Source organism: Ostrinia furnacalis, unplaced genomic scaffold (assembly GCF_004193835.3).
Source record: "Ostrinia furnacalis isolate ACB-3 unplaced genomic scaffold, ASM419383v2 OfSCF1095, whole genome shotgun sequence".
Lineage (NCBI taxonomy): Eukaryota > Metazoa > Arthropoda > Insecta > Lepidoptera > Crambidae > Ostrinia > Ostrinia furnacalis.
Genome location: NW_021131334.1, coordinates 31,163 through 48,915, shown reverse-complemented (window position 1 = coordinate 48,915; position 17,753 = coordinate 31,163). Strand labels below are relative to the sequence as shown.

The 17,753-nt window shown below is 36.0% G+C and overlaps 3 protein-coding genes across 4 annotated transcripts; 2 read left to right on the top strand and 1 right to left on the bottom strand.

The window, feature by feature from the left end:
* Positions 1 to 407: 407 nt before the first annotated feature.
* On the top strand, positions 408 to 3,381 carry Cul5 (cullin 5). Its single transcript, XM_028302189.1, has 4 exons — positions 408 to 510; positions 590 to 1,151; positions 1,283 to 2,913; positions 3,193 to 3,381. The coding sequence occupies exons 1-4, from the start codon at positions 502 to 504 to the stop codon at positions 3,328 to 3,330; spliced, it is 2,340 nt and encodes a 779-aa protein (XP_028157990.1). The 5' UTR covers positions 408 to 501; the 3' UTR covers positions 3,331 to 3,381.
* A 604-nt stretch (positions 3,382 to 3,985) lies between these two features.
* Eif2g (translation initiation factor 2 gamma subunit) lies at positions 3,986 to 12,696 on the bottom strand. Of its 2 annotated transcripts, XM_028302188.1 has the most exons (9): positions 12,463 to 12,688; positions 12,059 to 12,233; positions 8,312 to 8,548; positions 7,270 to 7,487; positions 6,717 to 6,902; positions 5,847 to 6,029; positions 5,221 to 5,358; positions 4,510 to 4,658; positions 3,986 to 4,091 (listed from the first exon to the last, which is right to left on the bottom strand). In XM_028302188.1, exons 1-9 carry the CDS (start codon positions 12,523 to 12,525, stop codon positions 4,034 to 4,036), a joined length of 1,407 nt encoding a protein of 468 aa, XP_028157989.1. In that variant the 5' UTR covers positions 12,526 to 12,688; the 3' UTR covers positions 3,986 to 4,033. The 2 variants fall into 2 exon arrangements, with proteins under 2 accessions (XP_028157989.1, XP_028157988.1); XM_028302187.1 differs by lacking the exons at positions 3,986 to 4,091; positions 4,510 to 4,658; positions 5,221 to 5,358; ... (2 more) ...; positions 7,270 to 7,487; positions 8,312 to 8,548 and adding an exon at positions 8,939 to 11,259 and having other exon boundaries at positions 12,463 to 12,696.
* A 149-nt stretch (positions 12,697 to 12,845) lies between these two features.
* LOC114351122 (protein TAPT1 homolog) lies at positions 12,846 to 16,778 on the top strand. The gene is made up of 10 exons (XM_028302190.1): positions 12,846 to 13,093; positions 13,169 to 13,433; positions 13,548 to 13,861; positions 14,054 to 14,151; positions 14,238 to 14,476; positions 14,716 to 14,904; positions 15,019 to 15,168; positions 15,256 to 15,373; positions 15,630 to 15,773; positions 16,484 to 16,778. The coding sequence occupies exons 1-10, from the start codon at positions 12,976 to 12,978 to the stop codon at positions 16,646 to 16,648; spliced, it is 1,800 nt and encodes a 599-aa protein (XP_028157991.1). The 5' UTR covers positions 12,846 to 12,975; the 3' UTR covers positions 16,649 to 16,778.
* Positions 16,779 to 17,753: the final 975 nt, after the last annotated feature.

The window sequence follows — 17,753 nt, the reverse complement described above, 5'->3', positions numbered from 1 at the left end:
AAAAAAATCTTGTTTCCGAAATATTCGGAAATAAAAGCAAATAAAAAAGCAATTTTAGAATAATATATTGCAAATTATGATGAAAAGGAATTTAATATGCTATTTGTGATACTGCTATTACAATACGACGCAGCAGGTTTATAATCGCAAGAGCTGAGGCGATCAACATTTCAACAAGTTAAATAGCAAAGATTTTGTATTTGTATTTAGGTTAAGCCGGGTTTTCACTCTTCAGCGCATTTTGCCATAAACACAAACGTCTTTCTTGTTGATTGTGTAAGCAAAACACGCGCTGCTGGAGACCACACGATTCTAATACGACTCATTTTCAAATATTTGACGGTTATCGCTATTACTCTGCTTAATCTGTGGTACTTCACTAGTTCACTCACTCACAGACAAAAAAAAAAGAAAGAAAGACATCAAAGAATAATTCGAATGAAAATATAGTTTAGTGTATTCGTGTAGAATTCGCAAGTAAAGAAATAATTATTAATAGTCATGTTAAAGGTATAGTTACCACTAATTATAGGTAATGTTTTAATCTGAAAAGTGAGTAGACAATACATTTTTATAACCTGTTTTTCAGGATAAGGGACAAGTCACCTTCGAAGAGAAATGGCCCAATATGCGACCCATAGTTCTAAAATTATTAAAACAAGAGCCGGTTACTCAACCAGAATGGCAAGATTTGTTTGGTGCTGTACATTCTGTTTGTTTGTGGGATGAAAGAGGCCCTTATAAATTGAGGGATGCCCTTCAACAAGATATAATGATGTACATTAAACAAGCCCAAGCTCGCGTTCTAGCTCAGCGGGAGGACCAGGCACTCTTGAAGGCCTACATTGCCGAGTGGGGCAAGTTCTTCACGCAATGTAACTACCTGCCAACACCATTTCGACAACTAGAGAACTCTATAAATAATATAAGCAAGGTTGCTAGTTCTAGTGCATCCAACTCACAGAAGAAAAACAATAATAATAATATTGAAGACAGTTTAGTGCGAAAACTTATGTTAGATTCTTGGAACCAGAGCATTTTTATGGATATCAAACAGAGACTACAAGATTCTGCTATGAAGTTAGTGCAGGCTGAACGAAATGGTGAATCATTTGATTCTCAACTGGTTATTGGAGTTAGAGAATCTTATGGTAAGTTATTAAGTACACGGTGAAATCCACTTATTATATTACTTTTATTGTACCATGCTTATAAGATGTGTTTTGGATTTCTTATTGTAGATACAAGAACCAATAGACTTAAAATTTCTTTTATTTTTCAGTTAATCTGTGCTCAAATGCTGAGGATAAACTACAAATATACAGAGACAACTTTGAAGCAGCATATATGCAAGCCACTGAAGAGTTTTATAAACTAAAAGCTAATGAACATTTGTTGTCTAATGGTGTGCAGTCTTACATGAAGTATGCAGATCAGAGGTTGAAAGAAGAAGAAGCCCGGGCCCACAGATACCTGGAGCCTGGCAGTGGCAGTGTTGCAGCACTCACGCAGTGCTGTGAGAAGGTGCTCATTGGTGAACACTTGCCTACTTTACTTGCAGAGAGTGCACCATTGATAAAAACTGGAGAAACTGAAAAACTTCAGCTCATGTTCCGTCTTCTGGACAGAGTACCTGAAGGAGTTACACCAATACTTAGAGATCTTGAAGCTCATATAGTTTCAGCAGGTCTAGCAGACATGGTGGCTTCAGCTGACATTATAACCACAGATTCAGAGAAATATGTTGAACGCTTATTAGAGCTTTTTAAAACTTTCAGTACATTAGTAAAAGATGCTTTCATGGATGATCCTCGATTTTTAACTGCCAGAGATAAAGCATTCAAGTGTGTTGTTAATGATACTACAGTCTTTAAACTGGAATTACCATCATCAGCACTTTTACGGGGTAGTAAAGGCACAGCTCCAGAAAGTAAATGTCCAGAACTTCTTGCAAACTACTGTGATATGTTGTTACGAAAAACACCACTAAGTAAACGTCTCACTAGTGAACAAATTGAGTACAGATTAAGAGATGTGTTGCTAGTTTTAAAATATATTGAAAATAAAGATGTCTTTATGCGTTTCCACAAAGCCCATTTGACCAGAAGGTTGATACTGGATTCGAGTGCTGATTCAGAAAAGGAGGAAGACATGGTTGAATGGCTTCGTGAAGTTGGCATGCCAGCTGATTATGTAAACAAACTGGCAAGAATGTTTCAAGATATTAAGGTTAGTGAGGATCTTAATACTCAATTCAGAGCAGACACTACTCGTCATGATGCAATCAATATAAAGATTCTCAATGCTGGAGCTTGGGCCCGTGGATCTGAAAGAGTAACTGTAAGTCTTCCTTTAGAATTAGAAGATTATATTCCAGAAGTTGAAGAATTTTATAAGAAAAAGCATTCTGGACGTAAATTGCAGTGGTACCATCACATGAGTAATGGCACAATCACATTTGCCAACTCTGTTGGAAGATTTGACTTAGATGTCACTACGTTTCAAATGGCTGTTTTGTTTGCTTGGAATCAAAGACCACTGGAAAAAATCAGCTATGAAAACTTAAGATTAGCTACAGAACTTCCAGACCCAGAGTTAAGACGAACTCTATGGTCGTTGGTAGCTTTTCCCAAACTCAAACGACAATTACTGTGTTATGAGCCTGTTGTTCAAAATCCTAAGGACTTCACTGAAAACACTACATTTTGGGTGAATCAGGAATTTGCACTTGTAAAAAATGGCAAACCACAACGGAGAGGGAAAATAAATTTAATTGGCAGACTTCAGTTAAGTACGGAGCGATCTCAGCTGGAAGATAACCATTCCATTGTTCAACTAAGAATTTTGAGGACTCAAGAAGCAATTATAAAGATACTAAAGATGAGAAAACGCATTACAAATACTGCTCTTCAGGTGAGATCATCTATCTGTTTTTTATCAACTTTTTCAACAGTTTGTGGGTAAACTGACTTTGATAACCATTTTGGAATTATTAAATTCAAGATATTTTAACCCCCGGCGCAAATAGAGGGGAAATAAGTTTGACATCTGTGTGATTTTAATAAATAAAAAGTAATTTTGCTATTGTAGAAGGTTGTGGTTAAAATTTGAACTTAGGTACTAATCAATTAATTATTTTGATTTTTATATTTCATTTCATTGGTATTTTTCAATATCTATTTGTGTTTTCAGAGCGAACTTGTGGAAATTTTGAAGAATATGTTTTTACCTTCCAAAAAGATGATAAAAGAACAATTGGAGTGGCTGATTGAACATAAATACATGCGTCGGGATGATGAAGATATCAACACTTTTATATATATGGCCTAATTATTCCTTATCACAAGTGTAAATGAAATCAAATAAATTATTTACTCAGAATACTATTTGATTTATATCCCATTAGCCAGTTGCAGGTCCCATGAGGCCATGACCCATCATGCTAATAGGAGGGCAGTAAAGTATGGGTTGGTTAGTGCTCTGCTATTTTAGGACCATACCACAAACCACAGGGCAGTAGACGCGAACAGGCGACATGTCTCATAATTACTACTATTTCAGCTTATTAGGAGCATCAGTGTGTAGGTTTGTTGTAGACACGACAAGAAGAGGAGAATCAGACCATGCGCGTAAAGCTAAGATGATAGAGAATAGTACTAATCGCACCCCACCCCCACAAGCCTAGATACCTACGCCAATGATTAGGAGTTACCGCAAATATGTGAGGAAAACATCCTTGTTATCCTGCAATTGCTTGAGTGACGCATTATTACTGTTATTTGTGAGGGACATTATTATTTATAGATATTATATTATATAATTATAGAAGAAGTAGGTAGGTACATAATAGATTTCTGTATTTGACCTTGGATTATATTGAATTTTATCAAAAGAAACAGTGGATCATACCAAATATTACAAGTTTCCTTGTTTAGAAATGAGAACAAACAATTTTTTTAACATAATTTTTATTAAATACATATGAGTAAAGTAAATAATTACATGTATGTATAAAAGTGTATTCGTATTAGGATTAATTTTTAGCTGGTTCGATGGTTTCACCTCCTTGAATCTGACCCCAGCCAATTAATCTGTGAAATACAAAATGAGTGTTAATGGTAGATATTAACAACCTGTGGGTATTGCAATAATTGCGGTATAAGACTGCTAGGCATTACTTTTCTAAAGATAAGATCATTATTCGTGTGAAATTCTAATGTATCTAAAACATCGTAAGACCATAATGTACTAAAACAGTAAGACGTCCTAAGACCATGCTTGATTATAATCAAGGTTAGCATTCGTCATAGAAAAAATAAATAGACGAGCATACTGAAATTAAGAATTGATTTAAATGGACATCAAGACAACTAATCAAACTGTTAGTAAAATAGGATTTAAATCGAATTACAGCTCAATTTGGTTTGTTTTTTCCCTGTGTGACAGATAACTAAAACTGTTTGCTTCAAAACACACATAAGGCTGCAAAAATTTATAGACATATCTTACCGCCAATGGTTTTCAACTCTTCTGCTAAGGGCTACTTTCTCTCCAATCTCAGTGCACACAGGGTTCGTAAGAGCGATTTTCGCTAAATCGGCTTTAGTAGCGATTACTCTGCCTCCGGTACTTAGGGAACCAATGTTCACTAACAACACCTGAAAGAAATGTTTGTGCTTAGAACAAATGCTATAATGACGTAACGTTCTGGGACTGTTTTATTTTTAATACCTGGTTTGTACCACATGAAGCAATAAAGATATTATGATTATTAATGTTACTAACCTACATGAATGTAAAAGTTATTCAAAACATTTTTTTTACTTCTTTTGTAACAGGCTTTTAAAACGCATTTTTTTCAATCAAATCAGCGAAAATGAGAAAATTGTTGACATTCATATGATATACAGTTTATTGTTTGAGAGAAAATACTGATGGTGTGGCATATAAAGGGTTTAGCAAGAGCATTTTAGTTCTCCATTATTTAAAACTAGCTGACCCGGCGAACTTTGTTCCGCCTTAATGGCAATCAATAACGGGATAAAAAGTATCCTATGTCCTTCTCCTGGCTCTAAACTACCTCCCTGACAATTTTCAGCTAAATCGGTTCAGCCGTTCTTGAGTTATAAGTGGAGTAACTAACACGACTTTCTTTTATATATATAGATTCTATTTGGAGTGCAATGAATGTAAGTGATAATAAAATAAAAATAAACAAACCTCGTTTTTAGTCAACTTCTGTACTTTCGCGGCCTTCTTGTCGCCCTCCGTGCGGACACCTAGCAGACGCTTGAGTAAGTAGTACGACACTTCGAGCTTCACAAAAATGCCGGGCAACGCACCGACCGCTCCAAGTACCTGCAAATTGATTTTAAAAATTTATCAAGATATCATGAGACGTTCAACATAAAGTAATATATTACACCTACTGTATTATTATTAACTTAAGTTTGTGAAGGAAAATAAATAAATATATGTCTTTTTTGTTCTGATTAAATATATTTATACATATTTTGCTCCACAATCAGCAAAATATCAGTATCTAGTCGGTTTACGGCGCGCGCGCATTGGTGACAAGTCATCCGTGCGCACGCGCTTTTTTACTTGGACAAGACGCTAGGTATTGATTTTTCGGAACATACCAAAAGGAGCATCGAGTAGGTAGTGCATTTACAAACGATCGTGAGCATGAGCATAAAAATTTTGATTAGTGTCTATGGTACAGCTTTTTTCCTTTGCCACTTTTTCCACGTAAATAGGCAAAGGAATGACTTGAGAGAGCCTTATGGTGCATGTTTACGAATGATCGTAACACGATCGTATCGCTAATCGATCACAACACTAACCTGTCCGACCAGACGGTCAGCGCGGCAGAGGGTAGGCTCGATCTTGGTGCCGACGCCGATGAGCCCGCCAGGCACGGCGTATTGCAGCTCATTTTGTTCCGCGAAGAGCGACACGATGCGCGAGAATATCGGCCGGCACGTCAGCTTGCCGTCCGCGTCTTTGCTCACCAGACCGGGTCTCACCTGGAAATAAGGATCAGTTTAGAACGACGCCTGAAAGCGAATAAAACAAAATAAACATAGTCACGATAGCCCAACGGTGAAGTGATCGGACTGGCCGACTCGAGATCCGAAGAACGCGGGTTCGAATCCCACCGCTGCTCGGCTATTGTGGTGAGCCCACTCGTAACACAAGCTTATTAAGCTTAACACGAGGGGCAAACGGGACTATTAGTAATTTGTGTAATACAAATTGGATTGCTAATAATCTTAAAAAAAAAAACGTTTAAAAGGATGGATGGACTTTTACATTTGCACGCTAAAATCAATGAACCGATTTAGATATTTGGTATTTGATAATTTGTGAAGAATTGGGAAAACATTGGGTACACTCGGACGAATGTCTACTGTCCAAATTAGGAAAACTTGCGGCTCCGTTTTAATGGGCTCCAGAGGACAGCGTCGAGGTCTTGGGCCCCGCCCTGATGGCGAGGAAGCTCTATTTAACCCACTGGCCGATGGGGAAAGCCTAACCTACCCTCTAAAATTCGACGGTGACCTCTGGAGTCCAAAAGAATAGGCAAATGCAATACAGTTTCCGACGAAAAAAAGGAAAAACATTTTCTTCAGGTTATTAGGAGGGTTAATGAATTCGGTGATAGATTGAAAACTCACGGGCAAAAAATAATCTATGGTAAGGGCTATACTTACTTCAATTTCCATGCCAACAGTGAGCACTCCTTGCAGGATGGAGCCGCCAGCGACGCCACCGCGGAGGTCGTCGACCTCGCAGCCCGGCTTGTTGACGTCGAACGAACGGATCACGATCATGCGTGGCGGCGACGTGAAGTCTCTCAGAGGAACTGGGATCTTCTTTGTGATGTACTCGCATAGGACCTGGACGGATTTTCTATTGTAGTTACCTCAAAACTAGCGTTGACTTGAACATATCATATGCATGAAAGTTCAAACTCAATCATAGCTGGCCAACTTTAAAAATTAGTCCTAATTGAAGGGGAAAAAATAAAGTATTTTAGTAAGCCTTCATAGCCAAGCTCTTTTGCATTATATTTAAGCCCAAAAAACTAACTTTAAAGTAGTAAAAAAGTCAATTTTGCAGTGGCACCTTTCGATTTTAACCTTGAATCTATTTTTGAAAGTAGAGTACTACTTGAAGGTTGTTTCATCATAATATTGTACCATAAAATATGTTAAAAGACTCGACAATACCTCAATAAAATCAATGATAAATAAGTTTCATTACCTCAATATTATATTTCAGCTGAGCAGAGATGGGTATAATAGGCGCGCCCTCAGCGACCGTGCCCTGCACGAATTTGACTATCTGCTCATGTTGCTCCTTCGCCTGGCCTTCCTTCACCAAGTCTATTTTGTTCTGGAGGATGAGTATGTACTTCAGTTTCATAATCTCGATCGCAGCCAAATGTTCACTTGTCTGAGGCTGTGGGCAGGATTCGTTGCCTGGTGACGAAAATTATGTTGCACGATTTAGATAATGTAAAAATCCTGTAAAAATTACATTACATAGTATAAGATAAATCTTATAAACTGGTAGAAACAATGGCTAGCCAAGTATTCGCGTATACCACATCTCAGTGCTTTTTGGCATAGTTGCTTTGCTGTAGCCCGAATGTTTCAAAATCAAAATTTTCTTTATTTGTTTAGACTAATTAAGTTAGTACTTGCAAATCGTCAAATGCTCTTAAGGAGCCTATACATGTCTCATTCTTTTTTTGCCCTACCAGCGCTTCGAGATAAACATTTGGTAAGTGCTGAGAAGAAGCGCCGCAACAAACTCAGTCACCACTGTCTGCCGGTTTAAAAATATAAAAAAGTAGGACGTTACAATACATTCAGAAGCAAGTTACTTACCACGCGCTCCCGTTGATAGAAGGTGGCCTTTAAGACGCCCATCTAGCACGAGACCGCGTGTTATCGCGATGTGTGTGGCCCAGGGGTTAAAAAACGCTAGTTTTACTGTTGTATTGGTTCAGTCAGAAATCCGACAGCCTTCGGTCGAGCTTGTATCTTTACACAGTGGTTCTTCTAACGGCGATACATCCAACTTTGCCCTACCATCGGAAGGTAAAAAAGCTGTGTATACCTACTCTGCCTTTGTAAAGGCTTACGAAGGCAGTGCTGGTTGGTAGAGTAGCACAAATGGCCTCTTGTGCAGCTTCAGACAGTTATGGCCCGACCAAAGACGAACATGATAGAAGTTATTAATACGAACTGCTTTCCAGACAAGCTGTTGGAATATATTTACATAGTATATCCTGACTTACCGGCAATAAGCAGAAGCGCGGCGTCCATAACCGCGGCTCCGTTAAGCATGGTGGCCATAAGGATGTCGTGCCCAGGGCAGTCCACGAAGCTCACATGGCGCACCAACTGGAAGCGCCCGGTACAAGCGGTGCGGAGACAGGGGAAGCTGTCATCCTTCGACGAACCGCCCGAGATGAAGCTCGTGGGCCGCGGGCACTTCGGGTTGTCGCATTTGTAGATCTTTGCGTTCGCGTAACCTGGACATCGACTTGTGAGATCAGTGAAGACAGCGGGTATTTTATTAATAATTAAATTTTATTTTTATTCCCGTAAAAAATTAGGACAACGGGAATAAACTGAATATGCTGCACATGAAGCTTAGAGATCTTATGTTTTGTACACAAAGATATCAGGATTTTGAATCGTTTAACACTGGAATCTTAACTATGTAAATTAGGCGTGATTTTGCAACTACAATGTGTAGTCTGATGTGCTTTCTACTGTAGGTAGGTACTTACGTAAAAGTGACATATTTTAAGTTATGTATTGTCATATCATAAACATCCAAGATTATTATCGTGTTGTTGTGAAATTTCATTTCTTTTTGCAGGGAATAAAAGAGGTACTGTATGAGTAAACACAAGAATTGTGTGCATCTGAACCATTTTATTCTTAATAATAAACTTAGACTATAATATACCTAACTACTTACAACTGCATAGTTCGTCAACTTCAATACAACATTTATCAAAACTAGTAAAAATCTTAACACAAATATATCAATACTTTTTCAAGGCCACCAATTGGAAGGATAAGTTTTAAATGTCGACATAATTATAAAAAAATACTATAAGTTAATGTTCTTCTACCAAGTTCAGCACCTTTTTAAATTTCGATATAAAATTATGTGTTACAACTACAATATTTGGATTACCTATGAATATTTTGCATGCTCATATAAAATCTATTTAAGGTTATTGTGATTATTTAAAGAAAGGAAGGATATTATATTACAAAAAGAATGACAGACAGATTTCTTGGTTGCATATTACATTGAATACTGTAATAAATTGTTTGAGTATTTTATTAAAATATTTCATTGAGTTAATCATCAACATAATTTATAGTGAAACCCATAGGCGACATAAAACATCAGAATACTAATGAAATCAGACCACAAAATATCAAAACAGTTTATAAAAAGAGATTCATATGGAATTTGTAAATCATGAGGAATATTAAAAATTCCATTACTTTAACAGTGCAATTAAACGTCATAAAAGTATTTTTCAGTCTATCCTAAACAGTAAAGAATAACAGTATTTAAAATACATTCATACATACAGTACTCTTTGTATATTAAAACTAAGAAAGTATTTAGCTTTGCTGTATTTATTTCTAGTGTATCAAAACAAATATTTTCTGCAATTGATTGCTCCACACTTGCATTCAGTACGATTTCTAAGATTAGCCATATTTTCTTGTTGCATTTCAAATCTTGATTTAATGGGTGAAGCTGGAGAGTTGGGTGTCCCTGCTTCAGAGCCATTAGGAATACTGACACTATCACAGTCGGAACTTGTAGCATTATTCTCTGTTTTTGTTGTGGTACTACTTGTGTCATCACTATCTGATGATTTTTGTAAATAATCAAAACAAATTTCTTCCCCTATTTCAATGTCGCGTGTCGCAAACAAAGCTATCATCGGCAGATTAGGGTCCAAACAGTCTGCCCAGACGGCCCACACTCCCAGATTTGGATCACAGGAGTGATTTATAAAGTGAGATACACTTCCTAAATGTCCAGCATCAACCGTATACGGATTCTCGACAGAATTAAAATCTAAATCAAACAGATATGTTAGTCCTTTTGCATCATACTCTCTTCCCCGTTTCTCAGCTTCTTCAAAAGTAATAATTTCCCCAACATATTGACAAACAAACTGTCCCTGTCTGATTTTCTGCTCGCTTTTTACACCCCAACCACAGCCATTAGCTGTTCTAAAAATGCAAAGTTTCACATTACGGCCGCTTTGTACAACACGATTGCTACATTCAGAGGAACATTTACAAGTCTTGTTACATTCATAAATTGGAGTACCAGATGCCACCCGCAGTCTTTTATTAACGGTGTAAGCAAATAAGCCGCCCTGCATACCACAGCAGGACTTAGAACGACAGTTGCAAGATGTACAATCACATCCAATAGGTGGATCGTCTGGTACCGTTACTCCTACACCAGGAATACAATCATTTATATAAGTGAAATTTGTTGGTGGACCAGCCAGGTCAACATCATTAATGACTGTTAATTTCATTTTAGATTTATCAACTTGGTTCACATGGTCCTCCCAATCTTTCAAAGCCATTAATTGACGACTACGTCTTCTGGCTAATACATACAATTGTAAAACATCACGAGCTTCTTGGACAAGTTCTGGGCCATAATGCTCATTTTCTTCAGTGAGTATAACCATTGACAGTAACTTAATCAAGAGTTTTTCTTTCAATTTGCACACATCTATATCTTCAAGCTCATGCAATCTTTTTGCAAGGTTATCATCACTTAAAAGGTCACCAAATGCAATTTCTTCTTTGAGTTTTTCAAATTGTTCGCAATACTCAAATTCTTTGTTCACTAAAAATGTTTGTAATAATGATGGGCAGTTATCAAGATGTTCCAGAGGTTCCCATGTGTTGGCACTATTAGACCAACCTTTCCATTTTATGTAAAAGAATGGCTTTCCCTCATAAAATTTAAAATCTAGAATTTTTTCTATGATATATTCTTCAGTTTCTCTCTTTTTGTTTTTCTTTTGTTTCTTTGCAGCTGGAGCTTCCGCCTCTTCATCAGGATCAAGAGAAAAATTTCTTTTGCGTGATTTTCTGTATTTTTCCAAGAACATGTTTTCATCTCTCTCTTCTGCCATTTCTTGATACATTCTTACTACTGAGTCCGACACGCGCTCTGCAACATACCATGTGTATTTGAGTTAAGACAAGTTCATTAAAATATTTTTGATTGACAATAAAAGATATTCAGAAAATATAATTTTGACATTTACTTTTTTCACATGGTACATTACAAAGCAGCTGTGTTTCAGTAATTTATTTAGATCAATCAATATTTTATCCATTCTATGTTTATCGGAAATAATAAACATTTAATTATAGCTACTTTGTCCAATTAAATTTATATTAGGTTGTATTTATTTTAAATTATGCTTGTGATTTAACATTTTTTGAAAGTTATATCAAAATAAGATACAGTGTAAAAATATTTAATACATTTATTAAACAGTTGTCAGAATATTTAAGCAGAATTGGCTAGAGGTTAGCTTATTTGAAACTGACTTTGCACAGCAATCTATAATTATATATATTTACTGGTATTAACCAATAAAGGTATGAATGTATAATCATGGGATCAGGAAAGCAAGCAATGCTCAACAATAAATATTTTTAGTAAGGCATATAAAAAAATATTTTATTGTGTATGTCCTCTTACAAATGGTTTGCTTGCAGAATGCAGATACAATTAGATTTATTTTTATTCAGATGTATCACTGTTTGGCTTCTGACACAAAATAATGTTTGCATTTATATTATGGGAATTAATTATATTGTTTTGTAGTTCTAGGTATTTTAATATTATACAATATTCGTTCGTTCGTTCGTTTCAGCCAAATGACGTCCAATACAATATTATTTGTCATAAAAGTAATTAATATTTCTCAAATTATTCTGTAATATACATAAACACTCACCTAACTTGATAGTGATATTCCTTTCCAGCTCGTTCTTGAACCTGACAGTTTGTACTCCTGAAATTGCCTTCACAACTGTCGATTTTCCATGAGCTACATGGCCAATGGTTCCAATGTTAATAGTTGCCTGCCTTGATATCACTTCGGGTGATAAAGCCGACAGTTTTGTGACATCCTAAAATATAAACAATAATTAGCCTTAAACAAGAGGACTGTAATTATTGTGCAACCATATTAATTTGGTATGTGAAGAGTGCAAGATTCTTTGGGAGGTTATGACTACATAAAAGTTAAATTCTATGAAGTAAAAATACAAACAAAACTATTTTTATAAGTACTGTAGTATGAAATTTACTAAATTCATTCAGAATAATCGTGGTGGTAAATAAATTCACCATACTTACCAATTTGGTTAGATCTTGCTGATGCAAGTTTGACTGAGCGCTTCGACCCTCACTTGAAGCCATGATTGTAAATCTTTTGCAAGAATGATTGTATTATTTAGTTGTTATTTAATTAGTATTTTCGTAAAACAACACTGCTTCTTGCACAAAGCCTGGTATTTTTTAGCAAACGTAATAATTCCAGGGGCATGAGAGCGTGCCGCGTTTTAAAACTAGTGATGTAAAAGTTGTCAAAAAGTATAATCTTAGAATCGACTATTTACCGGTTTTCTGATTATATCACGCATCATACAATATTTGACAAATAGATTGAAACCCAAAGCCGTGTACTTATTAAAAAAAAGATGTCACATTTAGCAGCTGTCAAAATTTGTTTGTCAATTTTGTTGCAATCGGCAGCATCGGGGAAATCTTTTTTAAAATTTGCTCTTTAAAATAATTATCTCAAGCTCAAGCGTGGTATTGAAAGTTCATGTGCTTTATTATATAGTTCACTGCTCATTGGTTTATATAATGAAGAATGAAGATCTACAAGATCAAACTAAAAGGTTGCGGTTCAAGCCTGTAACCAATGTTCAGCACTTTTCCGAGTCAAACTTTGATTCAAAAAGCAAAGAAATGAAGAGCAAGGGTAAGGTCTTCGTTTTTTGTGGGCTCAGTTACCTATTTAATAAATTATAAACCAAATTTGAATTCTGAATTACAGAGGGGGAAAAATCTGCATCGCTTTTCGCCTTTTTACATGTGGAGCTCACTCGCGGTTACCTATTAGAACACGATGAGGAGAGGTTTTCGGCTAGACGAGAGAAAGTGTATTCTTTTATTAAAATCCCACAGGAATTAGAAAAGTTCATGGCATATGGTTTCTTTCAATGTGCTGACTCTTTGTTATTTGTTTACACTTTTCTGCCACTAAGATTTATGATGGCATTTTGGTCATTTTTTAACAGATTATTTAGAAAATGCTTTGGGTAAGTTTTTGATTGGACAATCATTCTGTTTTGTAGCTCATTACTGTCTCGACTTCTGTAATACATATTGTTGGAATTAATTGCTACAAGAATTATTTCTATAATATTTTTTAGGTTTTATTCTAACTCACGGAAAAACATATTAAAGCCAGCAGAGACATGTGACGCCTTGAAAGGTTTTATACTACTAGTGTGCAGTATTCTCATGTGCTATATTGATACCAATATGATGTATCATTTAGTCAAAAGTCAGAGTGTGATGAAGCTATATATTTTCTATAACATGCTGGAGGTTGGAGACAGACTGTTTTCTGCTTTTGGTCAGGATACCATTGATGCTCTCTTTTGGACAGCGACAGAACCTCGAGACAGAAGAAGAGAGCACTTGGGCTTAATACCCCATTTGTTGTTTGCAATGACTTATGTCTGTATCCTTTTAAAATACTGAATTATGGGTATTTTAGAATAAAGTAGAAGTGTCAATTTCAATGAACTTATCAATTTACTCAAAATAAACCAATCTAGTCTTAAATTAAACACAATATTTCTTAAAGTTTTTACATCATATTAAATCATTAAAATCATTGTTATAAATAAATAATTTTCTTAATATTAATCAGTTCTTCACAGCTTACTGGTGTTGTTTCAAGCAACAACATTGAATGTGGCATTTAATTCAAATAATAAGAGTCTGTTGATTATCATGATGTCTAACAATGTAAGTAAAATTTTTTACACAATACTTCTCAATTATTTTCATAATGAGATAGATATAGGATAAATAAAAACCTTAATTATTTACAGTTTGTTGAATTGAAAGGCAGTGTATTCAAGAAATTTGACAAGAACAACTTATTCCAAGTATCGTGCAGTGATGTAAGGGAACGGCTGCATTTGTCAGTCTTACTCTTCATAGTGGTGCTGCAGACTATGAAGGAGTACATGTGGCGGGAAGAACGGTTCTGGATCCTAGCCCCAGACTGTGTGCTTGTTCTAGCTTTTGAAGTCATCATAGACTGGGTGAAACATGCTTTTATTACAAGGTACATTACACACTTTATCTTATATTTTTTAACTATGTACGTTTTTCAGACTTGTAATAAAACTGATGATAACATTTTTCAAGGTGAGACATTAATATTGTGTGGTTTTCAACGTGTTAACTACAGTAATAAAATTGTTTTTATGTGTTTTGCATTCACTACCAGATTTTTTAAATGTTATGATGATTCTCAAAATTAACAATATTTTGTAGTATTTAATTGAACTTTTTCATTTACAGGTTTAATGAAATACCGTACGGCGTATATAGAGAGTATACCGTAAGCTTGGCGTACGACGTCGCTCAGACGCGGCAAAAGTATGCCTTCAGTGATCACTCTGATCTAGTGGCAAGAAGAATGGGATTCATTCCTTTGCCATTAGGAGTAGTCATCACTAGAGTCTTAGTTCATGCTGTCAAAGTGGATGGGTGACTATCATTATTATTATTATAATTTATAAGCAATTGTAAACCTTATTTACACTATTTGTAGAGTTGTGTGTTATGGAATAATTATGTTTTTATGTTTTTATTGATCAACAGGTTTGCAGCAATTTTCCTTATATTCATAGCATATTTGTGCCTATTGACTATAAGAGTTCTTGTATCCATCGTGATACTTGGTAAAGCATGTGATTTGATAACACAGCACCAGACAGAGAAAAATGAGAGTCACCACACTACACCTAAAAAGTAAGACTTTTTTGTACTGTTTGAGATTATGTAAAATCCCTTTTTTAAGGAGTACTTATTATAACACAACTCATTTTATCTTTATAGAGAACAAAAAGAAATAACGAAAGAAATAAACAATGCCCACAAAACACCGGACACAGAAGCAGCTCCAATCAAAAAGCCAGTTCAACTAAAGTTCCTCATACCAGAAGATGTTGTTTTGGTAACAAACATTTGTGATCATGACTACTTTGTAACAATGAAATCTATTCTTGATCTAGAATTTGATGCTATTTCTAATAAAATTCGATTATTATTTGTTTTACATATATTGAAAGCAGAAATTGCCCTCTCCTAAGAATCGAACTAGGGACCTCTGGGTCTTGTCACTATACCACAAAGAAGATAAGCTTCATCTATTGTCTGTGTCATTTTACCGACTTAACAAAAAAACTAAATAATTATTTTTGTTTGGGCAGAGTGAACCACTAGTGGACGCGTCGGTGGGTGCCGCCGCGATTTTCTCAAACAGCGCCATCGACCTCAATGGCGTGTGCTACCTCAACGACAAGATGACGGCGCAAGTCAAGCAGGAGAGCGGTGACTACGTGGAACCCGAACTGGTAAGCAGTTCAACAGATTGCTAGGATTTGGGAAGCCTAGTTTCCTAAAAAAACTTAATCCGTCAAATAAACATATTGTCAAAAATATTGGACACATTTTTTTGTTATTCAAACAAGTAATCATGAAGTTCGCGTGACGTCACAAAGTGCTACACTTTTAAGCACTCTTTGATGTCACGGGCTTCATTTTTTGAAAAAGTGAAAAATACGTGTCGAGTATTTTTTGACAAGTTAATTGACGGACTAATTTGAACTCTTCCTTTTTTACCCAGGAAACATCTCTATTTTATGCTATTATTGTTATGCTTTTTCTTCTACAAATACAGTTATTAATAGATTTGGTTTTGGTTGCTACTTACTTCAATTCACAAGCTTGTCAACAACTTTGCTTTAGCTAGAGTCAAGTTGGAGATAATAAAGAATAAATGCATGACCTAAGTCTGCCTGCTACATTGCTCGTTTAAATCGATTGTTTATTCCGAATATTGTGCTTCCGAAGCTTTCCAGTTTCCACTTACGAAAAATCAGATTGCGATCTTCTAGTTAGAATCTAATCAGATGAGGAACAAATGCAATAAGTGATTTTACACTCTATGTAAGTCCCACTTAGGAATCGAACCCAATATCTCCGAGTCGAGAACCTAACTCCACTGCGGTCCAGTCGGGACCTATAGGAGGGGTATTCTGAAAATGTTACTATTTCTTCATAGGTGGACGTCAGTCGAAGCGCGCCCGACATAAAGGCCGCCGCTGCCGCCGCGCCACCAGAAACCGTGGAGCGCCCCAACTCACCCGACTCCGAAGGACTCAAAAGGCGCTCCGAGTCCGAACCCAACTTAGTCAAAGTCGAGGAGCACTACGAGGAGGCTACCTAACACATCCTATGCTGTACGCTCCTTATTATTTATTATCTTTTTTACACCCTCTAGTCTGATTGACACTATGAGTGCTATCTGAGATTTGTGGATAATGTCTCTCTGTATAATATGGATGTGTGACGCGATTTGATTAAAAAGGAGACTTCAACGGTTCTATAAAATTTTTAGTTAATTTTTAGCTGTGCTATGGTGACAAGATGGTTACGCTTATAACTTTTCTGAACATAACGTTTTTAATTCTCTTCTGATTAGCACAATAATATTAATAATCGAGTATGTGCCTTTAATATTTATGCTTTCCAATCATAGATTGTGATAATAAGATAACCAGGTTAAGGCAAGGAAAGACATTAGCGATTACGATTTCTAGAATAATATTTACTTAATTCGATCTATAGTGGTTAAAAATTAGCAGCAGAATTTTTTACTTAAAATGTTTTTTAAAGTTCATATTGTGTAATTTTAAGTGTGTTTGAAGTCTCCAGGTCAACCATTATAAATTAAACTTACCTGTGGCATGACCTACTTTCAAAATGTAGGTTGACGTGTATCGATCTTTGGGCGCGACTATATTTCACGGTTCAGTCCTGCAGTTCGCGCCATGAGCGCTGCACTTTGCCATGACGGATCGCGTAACAACCGTAGACAATTCATTACATTTGGTCGTTTGTTCTTCCGCCGCCCGCCAAATTAAACGGCCTACTAACTTGTGTTAAATACCGTGCAAAATGTTTTAGTCAAAATAGTGTTGGTGACAAACGCGTAGATTTAAATGTAAGACTGAACATCGCTGGGTGCTTAGTGTAATTTGATTCCCGAACGAAATGAAAATATTAGTCAAGTTATTTATATGTTAGGTGTTTTTTGATGACGATCAGATTTTTTATTTATTTATTTTGTAGTTTATCATTCCAGTAGATTTTGTCTATGTCTGTTTATGGTAGGTACAGCAACAGCCGTAAGTAGGTCAACCTGCCACAGAATGATAAGTTCCCTTAATAGATTATGAATCTTATTTCTCTGATTTATGGTTTAAAATCGATTGAGGAACATTTTCTTTTTGGTTGACGTACTATCGGGGACTCGGACGCCTTGACACCTT